At 36.6% G+C, this 19,019-nt stretch overlaps 1 protein-coding gene across 1 annotated transcript in view; it reads left to right on the top strand.

Moving 5' to 3' along the window:
• LOC134674984 (uncharacterized) overlaps positions 1-14,520 on the top strand; it is a 79,230-nt gene extending 64,710 nt beyond the window's left edge. Inside the window, exon 4 of the mRNA XM_063533129.1 lies at positions 9,756-14,520. Coding sequence (XP_063389199.1) covers positions 9,756-9,874 — 119 coding nt within the window. The 3' untranslated portion in view covers positions 9,875-14,520. The remainder of the gene's footprint in view (positions 1-9,755) is intronic.
• The last annotated feature ends 4,499 nt before the right edge of the window (positions 14,521-19,019 follow it).

The following is a 19,019-nucleotide window of genomic DNA, read 5'->3' as shown; positions in this document are numbered from 1 at the left end:
TGAGGCAAAGTAATCAAATGCAAATTTTGAGTTGTATTCTTATGTTTGCTGGTTGAATTGACTTTTAAATGATTAAGTTGAATGATAAATATTTAATGACATTCATTTGGATTTCATTTAGTTTATTTTTGTTTCATATCTTACAGTTAATATTTTCTTCGGGTCGGTTGGTGTGGTGAAAAATTTTGTGTTTCACTCGGGGGCAAATTTTGTTTAATCCTCGTGCTTGGAAACCCTCGCAACTCTCAAGATTCCATTTTTCAATTTTGGAATCTTTCGCTTGCTCGGATATCAATATTAGCACGAGCGGTTAAACAACAACTTTGCCCCCTTGTAAAACAAATTTCTATTTTCATTATAAACCTTTTTGGACGGTCACGTTACTACCAATACTAAAAAGTTTTAAGAACTTAACTTAGGCAAATGGAAAATATATTGAGCATTTCGGAGAAAACTAACGGCCCGATTCGAACTTTAAGATACGTCAAATTTTACGGCTAGATACGATATGGATTAGATGTATTGTGTCAGAGTCAAAAGTAACTTTTCACTTTCGACACTTCTAATCTATATCTTACCTTGCCGTAATATTTGATGTATTTTAACATTCGAGTATATAAGTAAAAATATTCCTACAGGTACCTGTATTACGTAAGCAGTAAATCAGGCTAAAAATCTAGTAAAATCCGGTTCAGGAAATATATTCGCTTAGACATCTAATATTTTCCAACCTCGGCTATATTCTCGTAAAACACAAACACAACTCAGTTCACGATTTGATTTCCATCAAACCCTGCTCCGTTTATACTCCAATCTATAAAACTATTTGCTCTCGGAATAAAATTTATGCTGCAAAAATGCGAACTTATTTTTTTTAACGAAGGTTATATTCTATTACCTTATAAATAAGGTAAAATAAAAGCTCTTGAATATAAATAAACCTTAAACATAAAGCTCTAAGTATTTCAATGTAATAGAAGAACAGTACGACTACCATCAGTTTGGCATTGACATAAACGCTATCGTGAACGTAATTTACTTTCTGTATATCTCTTTCGCACTAATATGTCAGTACGAGCGAGATGCATAGAAAGTAAATTACGTTCACGATAGCGTTTATGTCAATGCCAAACTGATGGTAGCCGTACAGTTCTAACTGTGATAGTAAGGGTATCCGGTGATCAGGTTACAAAATCAAATCAAATATTCTAATCCCGGTAAGCATTCATTTGCAAACTGCAAAGATAATGCCGAATCCAAAACGGCGCTTAGTCGAAATGCCAATTGAAATGCATTTGATAGTTTGCATAGTATGGCCTAATTTTGGACAAAGCTTATTGTGTGATTATATTTGTGAAGTGTAGCTTAGCTTATTGCATGAATTTCAATGTTGTTGACATTTAGGAGGCATGTTGTTTCGAATTTTGATTTGCAGTAATCCTACGCCTGATGGATAACATCCGTATGCATATTGTGTTAAAAGGATTATGGTTGTATTTGAGGAGTGATTAGTCAGTATGCATAAAATAAAAACATTGGAGAGAGAGAGAGGGTTTGGCTTTGTTAATGAAGAATGTCTAGAAAATATTGGACGTCCTTGCCTACTGGTATAAATACATTAAATTCCAATGAAAGTTCCAATGAAATAAAAGAAAATTTCAAATTCAAAATCACAAGTCCTGAGTCTTACGGGGTTAAACAAATTTATAAACGGGTGCATTCATTATAACAAAAGGTTGCCCTGAAAATGTCAAATGCATCGTTTTCGAACGGCATCCGTCCATCCAAGGTTCTGCATAAAATATAAGGAGCTAAGAGGTCCATTAGTCTAAGCCCGTATTCGTGTTGCTTTCAGTCGAAAATACGAGCTTAGTCTATTGTGACCTGCAATGAATAATTAGTTCTTCAGATCTATTCGGCAATTTAGTTCGCTGACGTTATTGTCTTTGTTGCTGTGAAATGGAATGTCAGGACTACTTTTAGCGTCTTGCTTTTAAAATTTCTGATGAGAGGAGTTTTTGAAGACTGACACTATTAAAAAGATTTCCAGCTTGCTGGGAAATACTTCCTTAAAGCTTCCTCAAGCATGGAAGGAAGGGCTTGGGCTGTAGTCCCCACGTTGGCCCAATGCGGGTTGGGGACAAGGACAACACATATGTACATAGCTGAATTTATTTGCAGATATATGCAGGTTTTCGCAAGATGTTTTCCTTCGCCGACTTTCGCGACTTCAAAATTTGTGATAAATATCAAACGATAAAGTGTTAGAGCAAAGATTAACAAAAATTAAAAACAATCTTAAATCTTACTCCGTCTGCGGTAAAGAGTTAGCCCCATATCATTCAGTGCAGACTGTGGCGGGATAAAGTGCGATTTAAATAGTTTGTCGCTTCATGGAGATTGGGCCCTGCTAGGCTTTGCCTCCGAGCGACGGCCGACACACATTGCTGTTAAGAGTTTCATTATCGCCACCTATTTTGTTTTATTTTCGGTGAAGGAAAACATCGCGAGGAAACCAGACTAATCCCAATAAGACCTAGTTTACCCTCTGGGTTGGATGGTCAGATGGTAAAAACTAGTGCCAATTCTTCGGATTACTTGCTAAGCGGATCCCAGGCTCCCATGAGCCGTGGTAAAATACCGGGACGACGCGAGGAAGAAACTTTATTTTATTTTTCTAAGGAGCGAAGGCGAAGGCATAACAAATTTCGCCACAACTTTTCACCACACCACTAAATGTCAACCTTGACAAATCAAATCCAAACGAACGAACGTTATTAAATTATGTATTGTTCAAAATTATCACTCTTTTATTATAGACTTTTAGACAATTCTACTAACCAACACAAGTACTTAAACAACTCAAAATCTTTCTCATCTATTTTTGTAGAATAAAAAGAGATTAATCGGGTTAGTAGATTAACAATGAGCAACTTTTATTCTACAAAAATAAAAGTAAAGGTATATTACATAACAAAATACAAGCTTATAATATTAGTAATTTTGTATGTAAAATCACTAATAGTATTAGCTTGTATTTTATTTTGCAATAGGCCTGAAAAAGTTTATTGATATTGTTGCATATACTTACTGCTGTGACGCAACGACCCGAAGTGGATCTTGGCCTCCAACACCAAAAACCGCCATGCTATTCTGTCCAAAGCCGTTTCTAACCGCCGTTTCTACCCGTTTCGTTTCGTACACATATACATGGTCTTCAATATTATTGCTATAATTTATTGTTCTATATTGTTGTCAGATAATTGAAAATTTCCCAGGTTTATTAGTTTTCCAACTAACATTCTCTCTTACCGTATGTCCCCTGCCAGCATTTGCGGAATCGGTCCGGATTTGGGGCTCCATTTCTATCAGCCCTAGCTATTGTGACGTCACTCGCAGACGACCAATGGGCGCCAAGTGACCTGAGTATTAAGGTTTATTGAGCTATGACCTAGGACGTTCAGCCTTCTGTGTTTATTACCGTCAGTTCAACAAGAGTCCAAGTTTACGACCGGTAGATTTAATTTTAACAATCTGTTATGTTTTTGAACTGGATTTGATACGACCTTAACCTTAATTATCATCTTACCCCATCATAAAAATTTACGGGCCTGATTTAGTTAAATTATGTTTTAATCCTTTCTTAATTTCTGTCAAAATGACAGGTAAGGACAAACGATTATTAGCTAATTGAGGTTTGTAGAGCGTTTATGAATAAGCGGGTTAGTAGATTAACATTAACAATGAGCAACTTTCAGAACATGAAAAGAGGAAAATTTTTGGTCCAATGCTGTTATTTTTAAAACAAAGCATTGAAAAATTATTTTGGATAAAATTTTGGTAAAATCAGCTACATCACTGGTGGTATACCTACTCTTAAATAGGCTTTTTTTCACGAGTAATGTTATTTCAAAATAAGATACCTACCTACAAAAAATCCTAAATTTTATTCAGCCTATCTAAGTAATTTTATTCAATCAGTATCACCTTAATACACAAAGCTTACTATACAAAGGAAACATCTTAAGAATATTTATTTCGTATCTTGAAATATATTTAAATTTAAACGAGTTTACCGATAACGATATCTTGAAAGACATTTCGTCTTTATCTGCATCATTTGTATTCATGTAAAGTTTTAATAAAGCACAATGGTGCGATTTTCAAAACGTAAGTGATTTTGGGATATCGGGGTGACCTGGACGTATACAGGATGTTTGGTACATCGTTTGCCAAATTAAAACGGCAGATAGGTTGAGTCATTTGCTAACTTCCTAGGCCTAGAAATTTTTAATAAATTTTTATTAAATTTTTAATTTGGCAAACGATGTACCAAACATCCTGTATAAAAAATATGGCTGTCTGTAAAGTCGGTTTACGGACATTATTTTGCGTTATAATGGCATAAGAAAATATTACCATTACACTTCCATTACATTACGTAACGTTACCATGGGGATCCGCCCACAACGTGACAATTTTTCGTGCATGCTACCGGTGTTCTTCGAATTATAAGACGTTATCACGTCAATAAACATTCACAATATCAGGTACTGTAAAGAGAGACGACCTAACTGGGAGGGCGTCGTCGATAATTAAACATGTAATGCTTATTCTTTCATACATTTTTGACGTGATAACGTCTTATAAGTAAATCGATGAACACCGGTAGCATGCACGAAAAAGTGTCACGTTGTGGACGAATCTCCGTGGTAACGTTATGGACAAATCTCCATGGTAACGTTACGTAATGTAATGGTAATGTTTTCTTGACGTTATCACGCAAAATTATCGTCCGTAAACCGACTTTACAGGCAACCATATTTTTGTTATTTACTACCTATTTATATTTATCATGCCTGTCTCTATAGGAATGCGGGCCCGCACATTCTTTCCATCTGTCAGTGTCTGCCAGTTCCGAATTTAAATATGTAAATCTACTGCCAGTCACCGCCCATCGACAAAGAAGGCTGTCAAGGTGGGAAACCTTTATGGTTGCCGTATTTAAATTACCCGATCGACCTTATTTCACGTATCGGTTTAAAAAGAAAAATATGACAAAAAATTCGTCTTTCTTAAATCGAAATTGTTTCTTAGCATTTTTGAGCAATTCTCAAAAAGTTTGTACCTACATTGTGATCATATCTTAGATTTCTAAAAAAATGAGTATGCTGGTAAAGTACATAAAGCTGAATAACTTCCACCATATTTCCCAAAATGTCCCAGAAAGTTTTTAAGAAACATGCCTTTTTTGTTACCAAATGTGTAAGAAAATCTGGTCAGCATGTACTTTCTTCTTCTTTGTCGTTATCCTCACAGCTGAGGGTCGTGACCACCATAAGTAGCTCTGTCTATAAGAAGCCTCCAGGCTGCTCTGTTCTGAGCCTGAAGAAGTGCGGACTGTGTGCCACTATTAATTGCCTCCAGGAGTGGATCCGTCCAGCGAGTAGGAGCTCTGCCTCTACTTCTTGTTCCCTCGACACGGCCAATCATTATGATTTTCTCGAGGTTGTGTGATTCTCGTCTCGCCACGTGTCCAAAGAAAGAAAGAGCTCTCCTCAAGCAGGTTACAGAGAGAGGAGTGAGGACTTTTAGTTGGCTTCGGATTGAAGCATTGGTGCGGCGTTCAGTCCACGACACTCCCAGCATTTTACGCCAGCACCGCATCTCGAATGCGTCAATCCTATCCCTTAGCCTAGCTTTCAGCGTCCATGTTTCGGAGGCGTATAGGAAGATAGAGAATATGAGTGTACGCATTAGTTTAACTTTTGTACTGCGGTAGATGTTGCGATTCCTCCATATCTTCTCTAGGCGCGTTACTGCCGCCTTTGCAATCTGAGCTCGACGTACCACTTCGCTCTCGCAGTCTCCATCATTACGAATCAAAGATCCCAAGTAAACAAACTGTTCTACAGACTCTAGTTCGCGCAACTGGAACGTTCTCTGGGATTTTCCCGCTCGGTCGACAAACATCAGTTTGGTTTTGTTCCGGTTTATCCTTAATCCGTACTCCACACTAACGGATTCCAACTTTTCCAGCAGTTCCGCTATCTCACTTTCGTTTGCGCCAATGATAGTGGTGTCATCAGCAAACCGCAAGTTGTTGATAAGGTGACCACCGACTCGGATACCACCCTTCCAACACTCTGCGCATTATGTGCTCGCCAATGAGGTTGAATAACTGCGGGGAGAGGATGCAACCTTGTCTTACGCCACGTTCGGTTTTAAAAGAATGAGACAACGCATCATCGAGTCTGACTTTCGATTGCCCGTCAGCATAGAGGTTCTGCACTAAAAAGGTCAGGTGTTCCGGTACTCCCATCTCCGACATGATTTTAAACATAACAGCCCAACTGATACAGTCAAACGCTTTAGCATAGTCAATAAAACAGAGAGCCATTGGGATGTTAAATTCGCGTACTTTCTGTATCAGTTGCCTCATATTCAAAATTTGTTCCCGAGTTCCTCTATTCTTCACGAATCCAGCCTGCTCTCTAGCTATTTGTCCGCTTATATAGCATTCCAGTCTTCTGTTTATAATATATAGCAGAACTTTAGCCGCGTGCGAGATGAGGGAGATGGTGCGATAGTTCTCACACTTACGTGTGGAGCCTTTTTTGTGCACAGGAACAATAATGGATTCTGTCCAGTCATCAGGCCACTGCCCAGTCCTCCATACCTTATTACATATACTGTGAAGGATTTTATTGCCTTCTGGGCCTAGATTCTTGATCAGCTGTGCAGTGATTCCGTCGCCTCCGCTAGCTTTCCTTTTGAGCTTGTTAATCGCAGCCTCCACTTCGTGCAATAAAATGTAAGGCTCTCTCTCTTTGAAATCCATCCTTTGCACTGAAGTTGTATCTTCATTTACACTATAAAGTTGTTGACAGTAATTTCTCCATCCTTCCAGTACCTGTTGCTGGTCTATTATAGTTCTTCCTTTGTGGTCGTCAATTGTCCAACAACACAACTTCCTCTCTCTTGTAAGGAGTTTTATCTTCTGGAACATATCCCTTGAGTGGTTTGTTTTGTTGGTCCTCTCTATCTCCTCACATATGGTATCAATTTGAGCATTCCTGTCTCTTCTGCAAAGGCATTGTACTTGGGTGTTAAGCTCGAAATACCGTTGTCTTTCGCTTTCAGAGTCAAGACCACGTTCTCTCAGGGCTCTTCTTTCAGTAACGGCCGCCCAGGTTTCCTCCTGCATCCATTCTGCTCTCGGTTCAGCCTGCCGTGTGCTCTTATTGACCGTTAGGGCGCAGTCCTTAATAACATTTTTTAGCCGTTCCCACGTCGTATTAGAAGATTCCCAGGGGTCCTGGTCTATTTGTGTCAGTCTCTGTTGCAGGAGATCCTCGAACGGTAATTCATCTCCTTCGCGCAATCGGAGGGTTCTATCCGGCTTTGCCTTCTTGACAACTTTAAGCCGTGTTTTAAATTGTGCAACGAGCAACTGATGGTCACTTCCGCAATCAGCTCCTGGACGAGTTTTTGTTGATATTATTGATGACTTCCACCTCTTCCCGATCATGATGTAATCAATTTGGTTCTTATGTCCCTTAGGGGAGAGCCATGTCCAGAGCCTACGTGGATGTTGCTGGAAATAAGAGTTCATAATGCTCAATCCGTTCCCTGCACAGAATTCAAGCAAAAGTTGACCCCGCAAATTCCGTGCTCCCAGGCCGAATTTTCCGACAACCTCACGCAGATCATTGTCATCATGCGTCTTACCAATCTTGGCATTGAGGTCGCCGAGGATTATGGCTGGGTTATTGCTAGGGATTTCCCGGTAGGCATTTCCGAGTTCGCTGTAGAACTGCTCAATTACATCTTCTGATGACTGCGATGTTGGTGCATAAACTGATATGAAGTGTATGGGATACGGCTGTCCTGACACTTTCAAAATCAATATCCTGTCGCTGATAGCATTGTAACCGATGACCATGTCTCGCAAGCGTTTTGACACGATAAAACCTACGCCACTGAAGCTGTTGTCTGGACTGCCAGCATTAATTTGCAAATTGCCGCTAGGTGTTATGAAATGACCGCTGTATTTGATATGCGTTTCACTAAGCCCCAACAAATCTAAATTGCATCGACTCATCTCCTTCTCGATTATATCCGATTTTCCTATTTGCTGCATTCCGCGCACATTCCAAGTCCCGATGTTCAATGGTGCCGCCCTTAGTGATAGTTTCTTCGTGTGTGCTGGAAACTGCCCATCAGTAGTCCAATTTCTGCAAGGAGCCTGTGGACGCACTCTCTTGCAGCCGGTCGCACATTTCACACCAGACGACCCGGAACCGTACTGGCGCCGATGGTCAATCGGGTGGCATGACGATACACTTGCTCTATTATCTGTACTGCTCATGGTGATTTTCTTGGGAAGCGCTGTGACGGTAGTTTCCCGTTGCTTTCCGTCCCAGTCTTTTTGAGGCATTTCCTCCTCACGGCCACTGCAGCCGACCCGATAATGGGTTGTCAGGATATCATAACCGCCGCCTGAGACTCGGCGTTGACGCTCGTTTGGCACCACCCGGGGGACACGTGCAGGGTTGTAAAAGGTATCTCCTGCGGACGCGAGCATCATCATCCCCCCCATGTACTTTACCAGTATGTTTATTACCAGCATACCAATTTTTATAGAAATCTAAGATGTGATCGAAATGTGCAAACTTATCGAGAATTGCTCGTTTAGAAAAGCGTAGGTAGAGTTAGACCAAGAAAAGTCTGCAGCGATTTTGATGGCCCACGCAGTGCAAGTGTTATTAAACGTCAAACTTCTATGAAATTATGACGTAAAACAACACTTGCACTGCGTGGGCTATCAAAATCGCTGCAGACTTTTCTTGGTATAACTCTAAATAAATTCGGCTTTCTTAAATCGAAATTGTTTCTTAGCATTTTTAGAAAAGCGTAGGTAACATAAGGTAAGCGCAACTCATGTGGAAATGGAGGAACGCTTCTTTCACAAAATTATTTTCTCTTGGAAACGGAAAATGTCGACAGGTGTCATGTCTAAAAATTCGTACTTATATTATTTGAGGGGTAAAAATGTATTGGAAAAGTTATGCGATATTAGGTTTCTCCTTAGATATCACGGGCCTATAATCCCGGTTTTTTGATAGGCTTGCGTGGGGACACAGATCCAACACGTAGAGGCCCCTTGGAGAGCTTTTATTATTATACAACGTAAAGATTATAGCCCCTTCAAATGTTTAGTGTATTTGTTAGTAAAATATTTTAAACTTTCACGTTTTAACACATATTAACTAATATTTATAGACGGGTATCGCGAATTTATTTTAATAAAGTAAAATAAATTCTCTATAGGGGCTATAAATGTGAGTTAATATGTTATGTATTTGTTAATAAGTTTTTGGGATATTTCATGTTAAATAGAGCCCGTCTAAGCTTACTTTTCTTTTCATCAAATGTCATGAAAAACGTCATATTTTCATAGAAATTTGACTTAATGACCACATTGCCGCAGTTTGGTATTGAAAATATTATGCAGAGTTAGCTTGGTCCGACTCTATCTTTAAGTTTTATTTCCACCACCACCACACCACACCACATTTTGTTTTCTGGTTTTGTCCCTACTCCTAACTTAATTTTTTTGGCCATTTTGTGGCCAATTTTAACTTAATTTTTGTGGTCATTTTGTGGGCACTTTTAAACAAATTTTTGTGGTCATTTTGTGGCTACTCCTAACTTAATTTTTGTGGCCACTTTTAACTTATTTCTTGTTTCAGAATGGTGGGGCGCCCGCACGTTCTGCTGCGACACCGACGAATGTAACTCGGCGCAGACACACACGTCTCTACTAGCCGCCGTGTGCGCAGGAGTGGCCGTGCTGTACGCCGCGCGCTGACCGAACAGCTAAGCCTTTCTGATGCCAAGGCTCAGGTTCAAGCCTTGCGGTACTCAGATTTTAAAATGTGTTATCCTCTAGCCGCCCAGACATCAAAACTTGTTAAAAAATACTTTGATTTGTCAAAATAAAAATTAGAAATACTTATAGCGGAATAGGAGACCTTTGTATAGGCCTCTGGGCAGCTAGAAGCTAAAGTACTGGTTTTTCCTTGCGCATTAGTACACGCGACACTGTCGGCCTGATTGTAATTTTAATAAATGTCAAATATTTAATATTGTTACCACGATATATCGGATATGTCAATGTCAAAGTGATGTTTTGTTTGAAGAAATGTCGCTTTTGACACATCCTGATCCGATCCGTATCGTATCAAAATCTAATTTGTGACGTTTATTAAAATTGGAATCAGGCCGTGTGAGTCCTGGTTACCAGTCATCTCGCATTTACGGTATTGTTATAATAAATGTATATATTATAGCAATACCATAAACTCGGGTTATATGTATTAGGCCCAGAGAGGGCAACATTGCCCACTCAGGAACTCAGGAAAACCTATATTGATTAATTAAATTTTATGAGTGGGTACTAATATTACCCTTTTGGGCTAATGTAACCCGGAGTTTAGAGTATCTATCAAAATTATTCGATTTTATCTTAAATCAATTATTTTATCTAGTGTTATAGAAAGCTTAAGGCGTGAGTACCTATGAGAAAGTATTTTTTTTTATGAAAACAATTTAATTTTCTTATAAAAACAATCCGAGCAAGAAATCGACAACATCAAAAGGAACGTTTTTATCGAAATTAGAATTAGAAATTAAGTTGGAATCTTTTAAACAAATTAAAGCGGAAATAAGTTTCCACGAATAAATTTAATGTTTTTAAGTAAAAAATAAAACATATACCTATTGAAGCTAAAAACTCTAGAAGAGTTAAAATTATACAATAAATTATGCATTTATTTATCAAAACCTAATAAACAAATATGTAAATACACGAAACAAAAGAACAAAGTAAACGACGAAGAAATATGACTATAAAATTTGACTTAAATGTCAACTCTTAAAATTATTCCAACAGCACAACACTATTACATTATGAAGGTATTCTAAAGAAAATTGTTATTTGTAAATAGTATTCACAAACGCTTTTAAATAGTTATTAACACAAAATATTGATTGATAATATTGATATTAATAACAAGTTTCATTATATACTAAGAAATATCATTCTTGTCTTTTTAAATCTCACGTGATTGAATTTTGTGCAAAAATAAAAAAATACTCCTAGATATACATCTGTGGACTTTATTACAAAAGACATAAGGACTACCTATATACAGTTAACAGTGAGGGCAATGTAAATTACACATCTAGGTAATATTAATGGCATTGAGTCAAGTCATATAAAATACATATTTTAGATGTCATTAAAGATAATTAAATGTATACAGTAGTTATAACTAATGTTAAGTACCTACAATACAAACATTAAATTCAGGATATTGCCTTCAATCAAAGTTTTTAGATAATAGGTACTACATTTTTAATTGGTTTTTATTGCAACCTAAAGTAAACCCGCAAAAATATTTTACGAGTCAATGCGCGCAAAAAGAGAGAAGCATTGGATACCAACATCTATTAACAAGAGCTTGTCATAAAAATACTTTATCATCATTATCATCGTAAAGATGAGCGTCATTATTGCAGGTGATATTAAAAATAAAAATGAACCTCTTTGTGCTCTCATATACGCTAGTATTTAGTACGAAGCGCTTTATTCCTAGAAATAGAATTATTAATAAGCAATAACTTTTCTTAAAAAATAACAAATTTACCAAATACATCTACATAAAGTAGTAAATAAATTAGAATAACAATAATCAGTACAGTCAGCAGCAGAAGTTGCTAAGCTGGCCAGGTGTTCAAAATGATCTTGACGCGACATTATTGTTGAGAGAATAAGAGCGTGTCAAGGTTATTTTGAACACCTGACCCGCTTAGCCCAATCCGCATTGGGCTAGCGTGGGGACTATAGCCCAAGCCCTCTCGCGCTCGAGAGGAGGCCTGTGCCCAGCAGTGGGACGTATATAGGCTGAGATGATGACCCGCTTAGCAACTTCTGCTGCTGACTGTACTAAGCCTACTGTCAATATTTTATCGAATAAACTATCCTAACAGTGCCTAGACTGAATGCGAATTCAGGATTCAAAACTGACAAAATACTCGTATTTTAAGTACAAAATATCCCAGATATCTTGAAAAATATTTTTTTATGTTTTAAGAGCCCTTCAACGTGCACACTAGCGCCACTACTAAATTATCGTGATTATTTAAATTTCACGAAAGATATTTAAAAAAGGAGGCCGCTACGGGCTGTATTGTGTATTTAAGTACCTTTTGAATACATAAAACTAGTTTTTATGTTGCTGGATTCGTCGATCTAGGAACTCAAAACAAAAACGGCCGTTTTTACTTTGCACGTTGAATGGCTTTTAAGTAATTGTTAATTTTTTAGTTATTTCATAAAATCATAAAACGTATCGAGTGACGAGGCACTGTCTTAGACCGCTTTCCCACTGATGTCCAGTTTTTAGCAGGATCCCGTTTTAGTAGTATATGAACTGATATAGTAACTTTCACAGGAGGATTCTATTTGCGGGATCCTGCATGCATACTACAGAAAACTGGATCCTGCAAAAAACCATACCTGCAAAAAACTGAACGTCAATGGGAAACAGCTCTTTGATCTAGTGGGGTAAGAGATTATAGTTCTAAATCGCTTCTAAACCAAATACAATTTTACGGGTATTTTGTTAACATGATTATTAAGTTCTAAAATATAGGTTTTAGCCACTGTCTTTTTTCATTCTTTTTATTAATTCAGTGACCACATAATTATTCACTTATTATTAAAATAAAATAATTCGTTACTGTAAATGTTTTGGGATATTTTCTACTCTCGGTTCGTATTCTGTCTTCCATGAATCAAAACTAGTGGAACAGCCATAATCGTTAAGGCCCCAGCTGCTGCAAGATTAGTTAGTTGCCAATTTATTTTAATAGCCTCCATGTTCTTTACTAACTAGATAAACGGCTGTTGATAACACAAGAACACCATTCAATGTTGATGTTTATTAAGGTAAACGGCCTAGTGCTCGGCATGACAATGATTTCGATTCGGATTTAACTTGTTACGATATTGATCTCATTTTACGATAACGATACGATTTACGATGACTGGTGTATGCGAAATGAAAGTCTCGTGTGAGAATAATTTGAGATGCGCTCATGCGCGTCAATCACCAAGGCGATCGTGAGTGTCGTATCAAAACCAGATTGTAAGCCATAACAAATTGTTAAATTATAATCGACGTCAATTACATAAGTTTAAGATGACAATAGGTACATCCCAATACATGTCATCTTTGAACAACAGTGACGACCACTCGAGTTTCTCTTTATCTGTGTGAACATTTTCACTTCCATCAATACCAACGCAGTGGATATAATTATCCTTAGTAAGTGTTGAAAAATGTAGTTAAAAAAGAATAAAAAAACTTTTGGCAGAATAAATGGTGTGGATGTGTACGAGTATAAAAAATGCACTGTCTTTTCGAAATATTCGACGAAAATTATTACAATTACCTACTCAAATACATAATAGGGTTTATAAAAATTGGCAACTTTTGTTGCTAGGAATATTGACTAAGAGCTAGTTAAGGGTTAAAAAGCTTACATTGTTTGAAAATTGTTTTTTGATTTTTTTACTTCAACATAGTATGTCGTAGTATGTCAACTTTAACATTAAAATACTTTAATTGCCTTTTACTTTTTTAATTACAGATCTCTGGAGACGCAAAAAATACTAATACATTTCATGTTTATATTTTTTCTCTTGGCACTTAATTCAAGAACAATTCTCAAACAAAGTAAGTAAAAATCATAATTAATATAATTAATTAAGTAATATTCTAACGAACGCTTTATAATAATTTATCACTTATTGACATCAAAAGCTGAAATATTCTAAATTATCGTAATATATTAGTAGGAAGTAATTAAGGATAAGGCAAAAAAGTTTATTTAAATGCTTAAATATTTTCGCAGAGAAAATTTAATGAAAAAGTCAAAGAGAAAAGTATTGGTTTTTATAATTAGGTACCATTTTACTTTAATATACGAAGTTTACTCGTCTTAATTTTAATTTAAAATGTTGGTAAAGATATTTTTTCTCTGGCTACATTGAAGGATTTATCATCAAGGATTTTAATTTAATTAAAATTCACAGTTCCTCTAAGAACTTGTTTTAATAAATAATTACACAACTGTCTACTTGCTAGAGAGAATCCACAATTTTTTGTTATGTAAACGAAAAATATAGTCATTTACCAATTAAATACTGTTTTTGTAACATATAGGAAAAAATATATAAATTAAGTTGTAAAATATTTTATTATAAACATATTTGTTTTAGAAAAAAGTTTGGTACATGATAACTCTTTCCACATGCACTCTTTCTACTTAAGAATATAGCGTAGAACTATTTCAATTAGGTATCCTTTGTATTTACTTTGATCAGTTTTATAATAAGACACGCTGTTTCTATTTCGTTTTTAGCTAAATAAAGACCAATTTATCATTCATTGAAATTGTTGTGTTTTTTTATAAGTACCCGAAACGCAAATATATTTTTACAGCACCATAACATTTTCATTTTACCCTCAGACCATAACCACAAGACAATTTTATTGAGATGCTTAAAATGTTGTAAAGAAGTGTTTTATTTTCGTAATGAAAGAATGCCTGGGACGTTTCAGTAATTTTACCGTGCACAGCGAAAAAGTAAATAAGATCTTTGTCCATGGTTCATAAATTGCTTTTATGATTGATGTGATTTTTATTTATTTGCCAAAAGCAAACTGACGCAGTGGTTGAATTGTTAATTTTTAAGACTTCTCAAATAAATCGTATTCAAGTTTCAAAAAGCCTAAAATTTATTCGTTCTTTTGTTCGACATTTTAAAAATACCTTTGCATATTGAATGTATTCCTTGAAGCGTGTTTAATTTAATCGGATTACTGTCATTTCGGGGCAAAGAATTAAATATTGGGAACGGTTTTATTTGGCACATCGTTGGCTTTTAGGATTTGTCCTGTCTAGTGTGAAATGTTTTCCCATTTGTTTTAATGCTTTTCAGCGTCCGACATGTTGAATGGAATATATTAACTCGTCTGAGGATTTACAGATGCAGACAGGCATGTAGTTTATCAGTATAGCGTAATGCAGTTTTAAGTAGTAAAAGTAGTTACGTACATAAATCCTGTAAAACTAATATCAACAATGTTGTTAGATTAAATTCTTTAGTCACAGTTTATACATACAAAACATGTTATTATATAGACGCAGCTTTTTTAGAATACCGTCAATAGGTACTTTGAACAAATAATATATCTTACACTGCTACTCAAAGTTGAAAGGCAGTAACTCTGTATGCATTCCGTGTATAAACTCAAAAATTCTCTTGAATATCGACTATTTTTGTTAACGAGTCCCATTTCCGACATTGGTTCTTATCTTCTAAATGATTTTTCGTTCTCCAACTTCCCATAAAATTTGAAATTCTTCGAGACTCACTACACCATTAATCAGCGCTAAATGTGTTCTTAGACAAAAAACTTAGTTTGAGCTTATTTGTTTCGGGAGTGTATTTTGAAGTTTAGACATTTCAGATTTAAAACATGATTGATAGTCGGTAATTACGGGATTTAATGCTAAGTACTTTTCTTTTCTAGACGCAAACACATGTGTTTACCTAATTCTTGCTTAATACAGTTCAAATTCAAATTAATTTCCAACTTTTTTAACTCCCAACTTGAACAAAACACTGGCGGCCAACTTTCGGGCCCCACGTTGGGCGCCAACGTAGCTTTCAATGTATAATATTTATAAAATAAATAAAGAAGAAGATAAAACAGAATCATCACACACATGCCGTGTGCTGATACAAAAATCTGTAAAATTCGTCTAAGAAGGAAGAAGAAGACAGAACGAAGAAGAAATGAGAAGACATAAGATGTCGTGTGCCGGCATTAGAATCAGTACGCTTTGTCGTCACTGCGTGTGCGTTCACAAAACGAACTGATTCTTTAGTCGACTCATGCGCAGATCTACAGATCGAAGATAAAGAAGAGAGAAAAGAAGAACTAAAATATTTTTATAAGGTATGTATTTTTAGTTGTTATTTGATGAGTCGTCTAATTTTTATTACTAAATCACATACAGGAACACGGTTTAGCAAGAACATAAGTTGTAACTTGATTATTATAAAAGGCTCAAAGTGTGATTAAGCCTACGACGCTGATCGGTTTTGATCATTTAATGAAATGCCATTTAAGAATCGATCACTTCATGATATGGTTAGGTTAGGTTTGAATTTTCACGATGTGGCCAACCGATCATTTCGTGAAACGATTGCCACATCATGAAATGATCAATTCAAGATCTGGACTCCACGACATCCATACTAATTAATGGTCAGAAAACCAGAGTACTACATAGTTTTGACTGAAAACTGTTCAGATGGTTATTAATGTATGGAGCCAAATTTCGATGATATCTCCGAAACCCATTAAGTATCGGTTAGATAGGGGGTATATCTTCATGAGGGTCAAATTGGTAGCTTTTAAATATGTATTTTATTGGCCTTCGTTTGATTCATGCTATAGATTGCAATAAATTACTATTCCCTACCCATTTAATCAGCTTCAGTGGCACTTGAACTCAATTTGCATTTAATAACGTTTTAATACGTGCTAATTAATTACGTTACATAAATTAGCAGCGGATAAACAAATATGACGGGGAAATGTACGAGCCATTTTACCGAGTAATTAAATAGCTATGTGCACGTAGAAAAATGGGCAAGCATAGCAAAAATTGTTCTCATAATTTATATAGTCGTCAGTAGAAGTAGCTAAGCAGCCCAAAGTTTACCAAGATGACAATCGTACGAAAACGTATAATTAATGTATGGTAATGACAGACTTTCATTGACGATGGCATTTCTATTTATGATGGTCATTTGGTGTGCCCCTGGGTGTTCAAAACGATTTGCACTCACTCATGTTTTCTTAAAAATAAAGTCGTGTCAATTGAACACATACTCATTGAATTGAATTGAATACATAATTGGACATAAAGGACCATGGGCAACTTCGTATGGAGCCTGGTCCAAAACCAACAGAAATGAAAATTAGGTCATTAGATAGATATTTCTGTGTACTTCATTTCTTTCTATGGGCACCAAGCGAAAATCCACTGCAGAAATTGCATTACATTGCATTGGAGATATTGGTATTTTAGTCAAAATTTCGTCACCCTTATTACCTGGGCAAACGACCTAATTCTCAACTCTGTTGGTTTTTAGGCCATTTTGACGCATAGTCCTTTAATGTATGTTTAACCTTTGTACATGCAGACTTTAAGCAAGTGAGGTACTGTCATCATAAACGTCATATTTTCATACCGATTTGACATCAATGATGACATCAGCACACTTTATTATTGCAAATGCTCTGCAGAGTTAGCTTGATCACAAACACTAGAACTTGGCGCTTCACTACCCCGCAACCGTCATCACTCGCCATGAAACGACTGACGTTAATTTGTTTGTGGTCTGTGGCTTCGCCTATTTGGTATCCGATAACAATTGCCGACATTATACCACTTGAATGGGTGTCATTTATTAATTGATTATAACATTATGACCATGATAGAGTTATGAGGATAGTAAATTTAAGGCTTCTCCATACAAACGTAGACCTATTTTCCTTTGGTAGTTGACGTTATGAGAAATATTTTAACACAATTGAATCTATACTTGATACGAGTATACTTAGCTAGGAGTATACTCGTATCAATCATAGCTTGCTAACGTTTTGTTTGACTTTTCTCGATTTTTCGACTCTTACAACAACACAACACAGCATTTCAAGAGGTGGCAAAACCCATGATGGTCCTGGTTTCACTTGACCCGAAAACGGGCAATAAAACACATGCGCGATGAGGGTCCCCTCGGTGCGGGGCCTCATTTAACTTGTCACAGATGCGGGCGATTGTGCCGTTCAACGATCGGGTTGTATAGCCACGAGAGAAGATGCTGCTTAAATTATTTGGAAAGATGCACAAGGCGTGAATGATTATAATTAAGATAAAGGAGCGAATTAATATTTTGAACTGGCAATAAAATGTCCTTGAACAGAAAAATGCCACTTTGATCCTTAGCAGGGAAGAAAAAACCCATGCACGAATGATCACAGGTTATGTGAAAAATGTATTTTATTATTTATAATATATTTTATTCCTTCCTGATAATAAAAATATTCTTAGACACGTTTCAAATTATCTAAAAGCCTATACTCATTTCGCCATACATTTCTATTATACGAAATCTCGACCAAGTTCGCGCCTCAACTCCTTCAGGCGCAGAACTAACTCAAACACAAAATGACGTATTTCCATACAAATTTCCTGTCACTTACACCCTTTTAGCTTTGGCCGTTTACAGAACTGTCTTAGTTCCAAAAGGGATTAGGTACATAGTATAGTTTTGTGAGTTATGACATTTGGGAGTTGGGGTTAAGGAACTGTCCCCGTTAACAATTCAACTTGGAGCTGAATTAAACATGCATGAAAATATGCAAATGTCACCTCGAGTTTTCCAGATGGCGTGAGTTACGGGCGGCAGCGGTGGCGGAGGCGGCAAGAGGTTTGTGCATACAGTCGTCATCAGATATATCGGGGCGGCTAAGGCGCTCACAAATATCTGAACATGCCTCTATTTTCGAGGCGTTAGAGTGCGTGCTCAGATATTTTTCAGCACCTTGGGCGCTCCGTTATATCTGATAGCGACTGTACATGGTAAGTATTAGAGTTGAGACATTAAGTGATTAATATAAGTAACTGTTAGACCAGAGACCCTACCGTGAAAAACCAAAACCGAAATTTCTTTATCTGCCTCTCTATCGCTTGAATACTTATGCAAAAGCGATAGAGAGCCAGATAACAAAATTTCGATTGTCAGTTTTCCCGGTAGCTGCTCAGGCCAAGAAAAAGTCGCGTTAGTAATTTCCTCCCGGGTG

Source organism: Cydia fagiglandana, chromosome 21 (genome assembly GCF_963556715.1).
Source record: "Cydia fagiglandana chromosome 21, ilCydFagi1.1, whole genome shotgun sequence".
NCBI lineage: Eukaryota > Metazoa > Arthropoda > Insecta > Lepidoptera > Tortricidae > Cydia > Cydia fagiglandana.
Note: the sequence above shows the minus strand (reverse complement) of the source record. Positions and strands in the feature narration are given on the sequence as shown.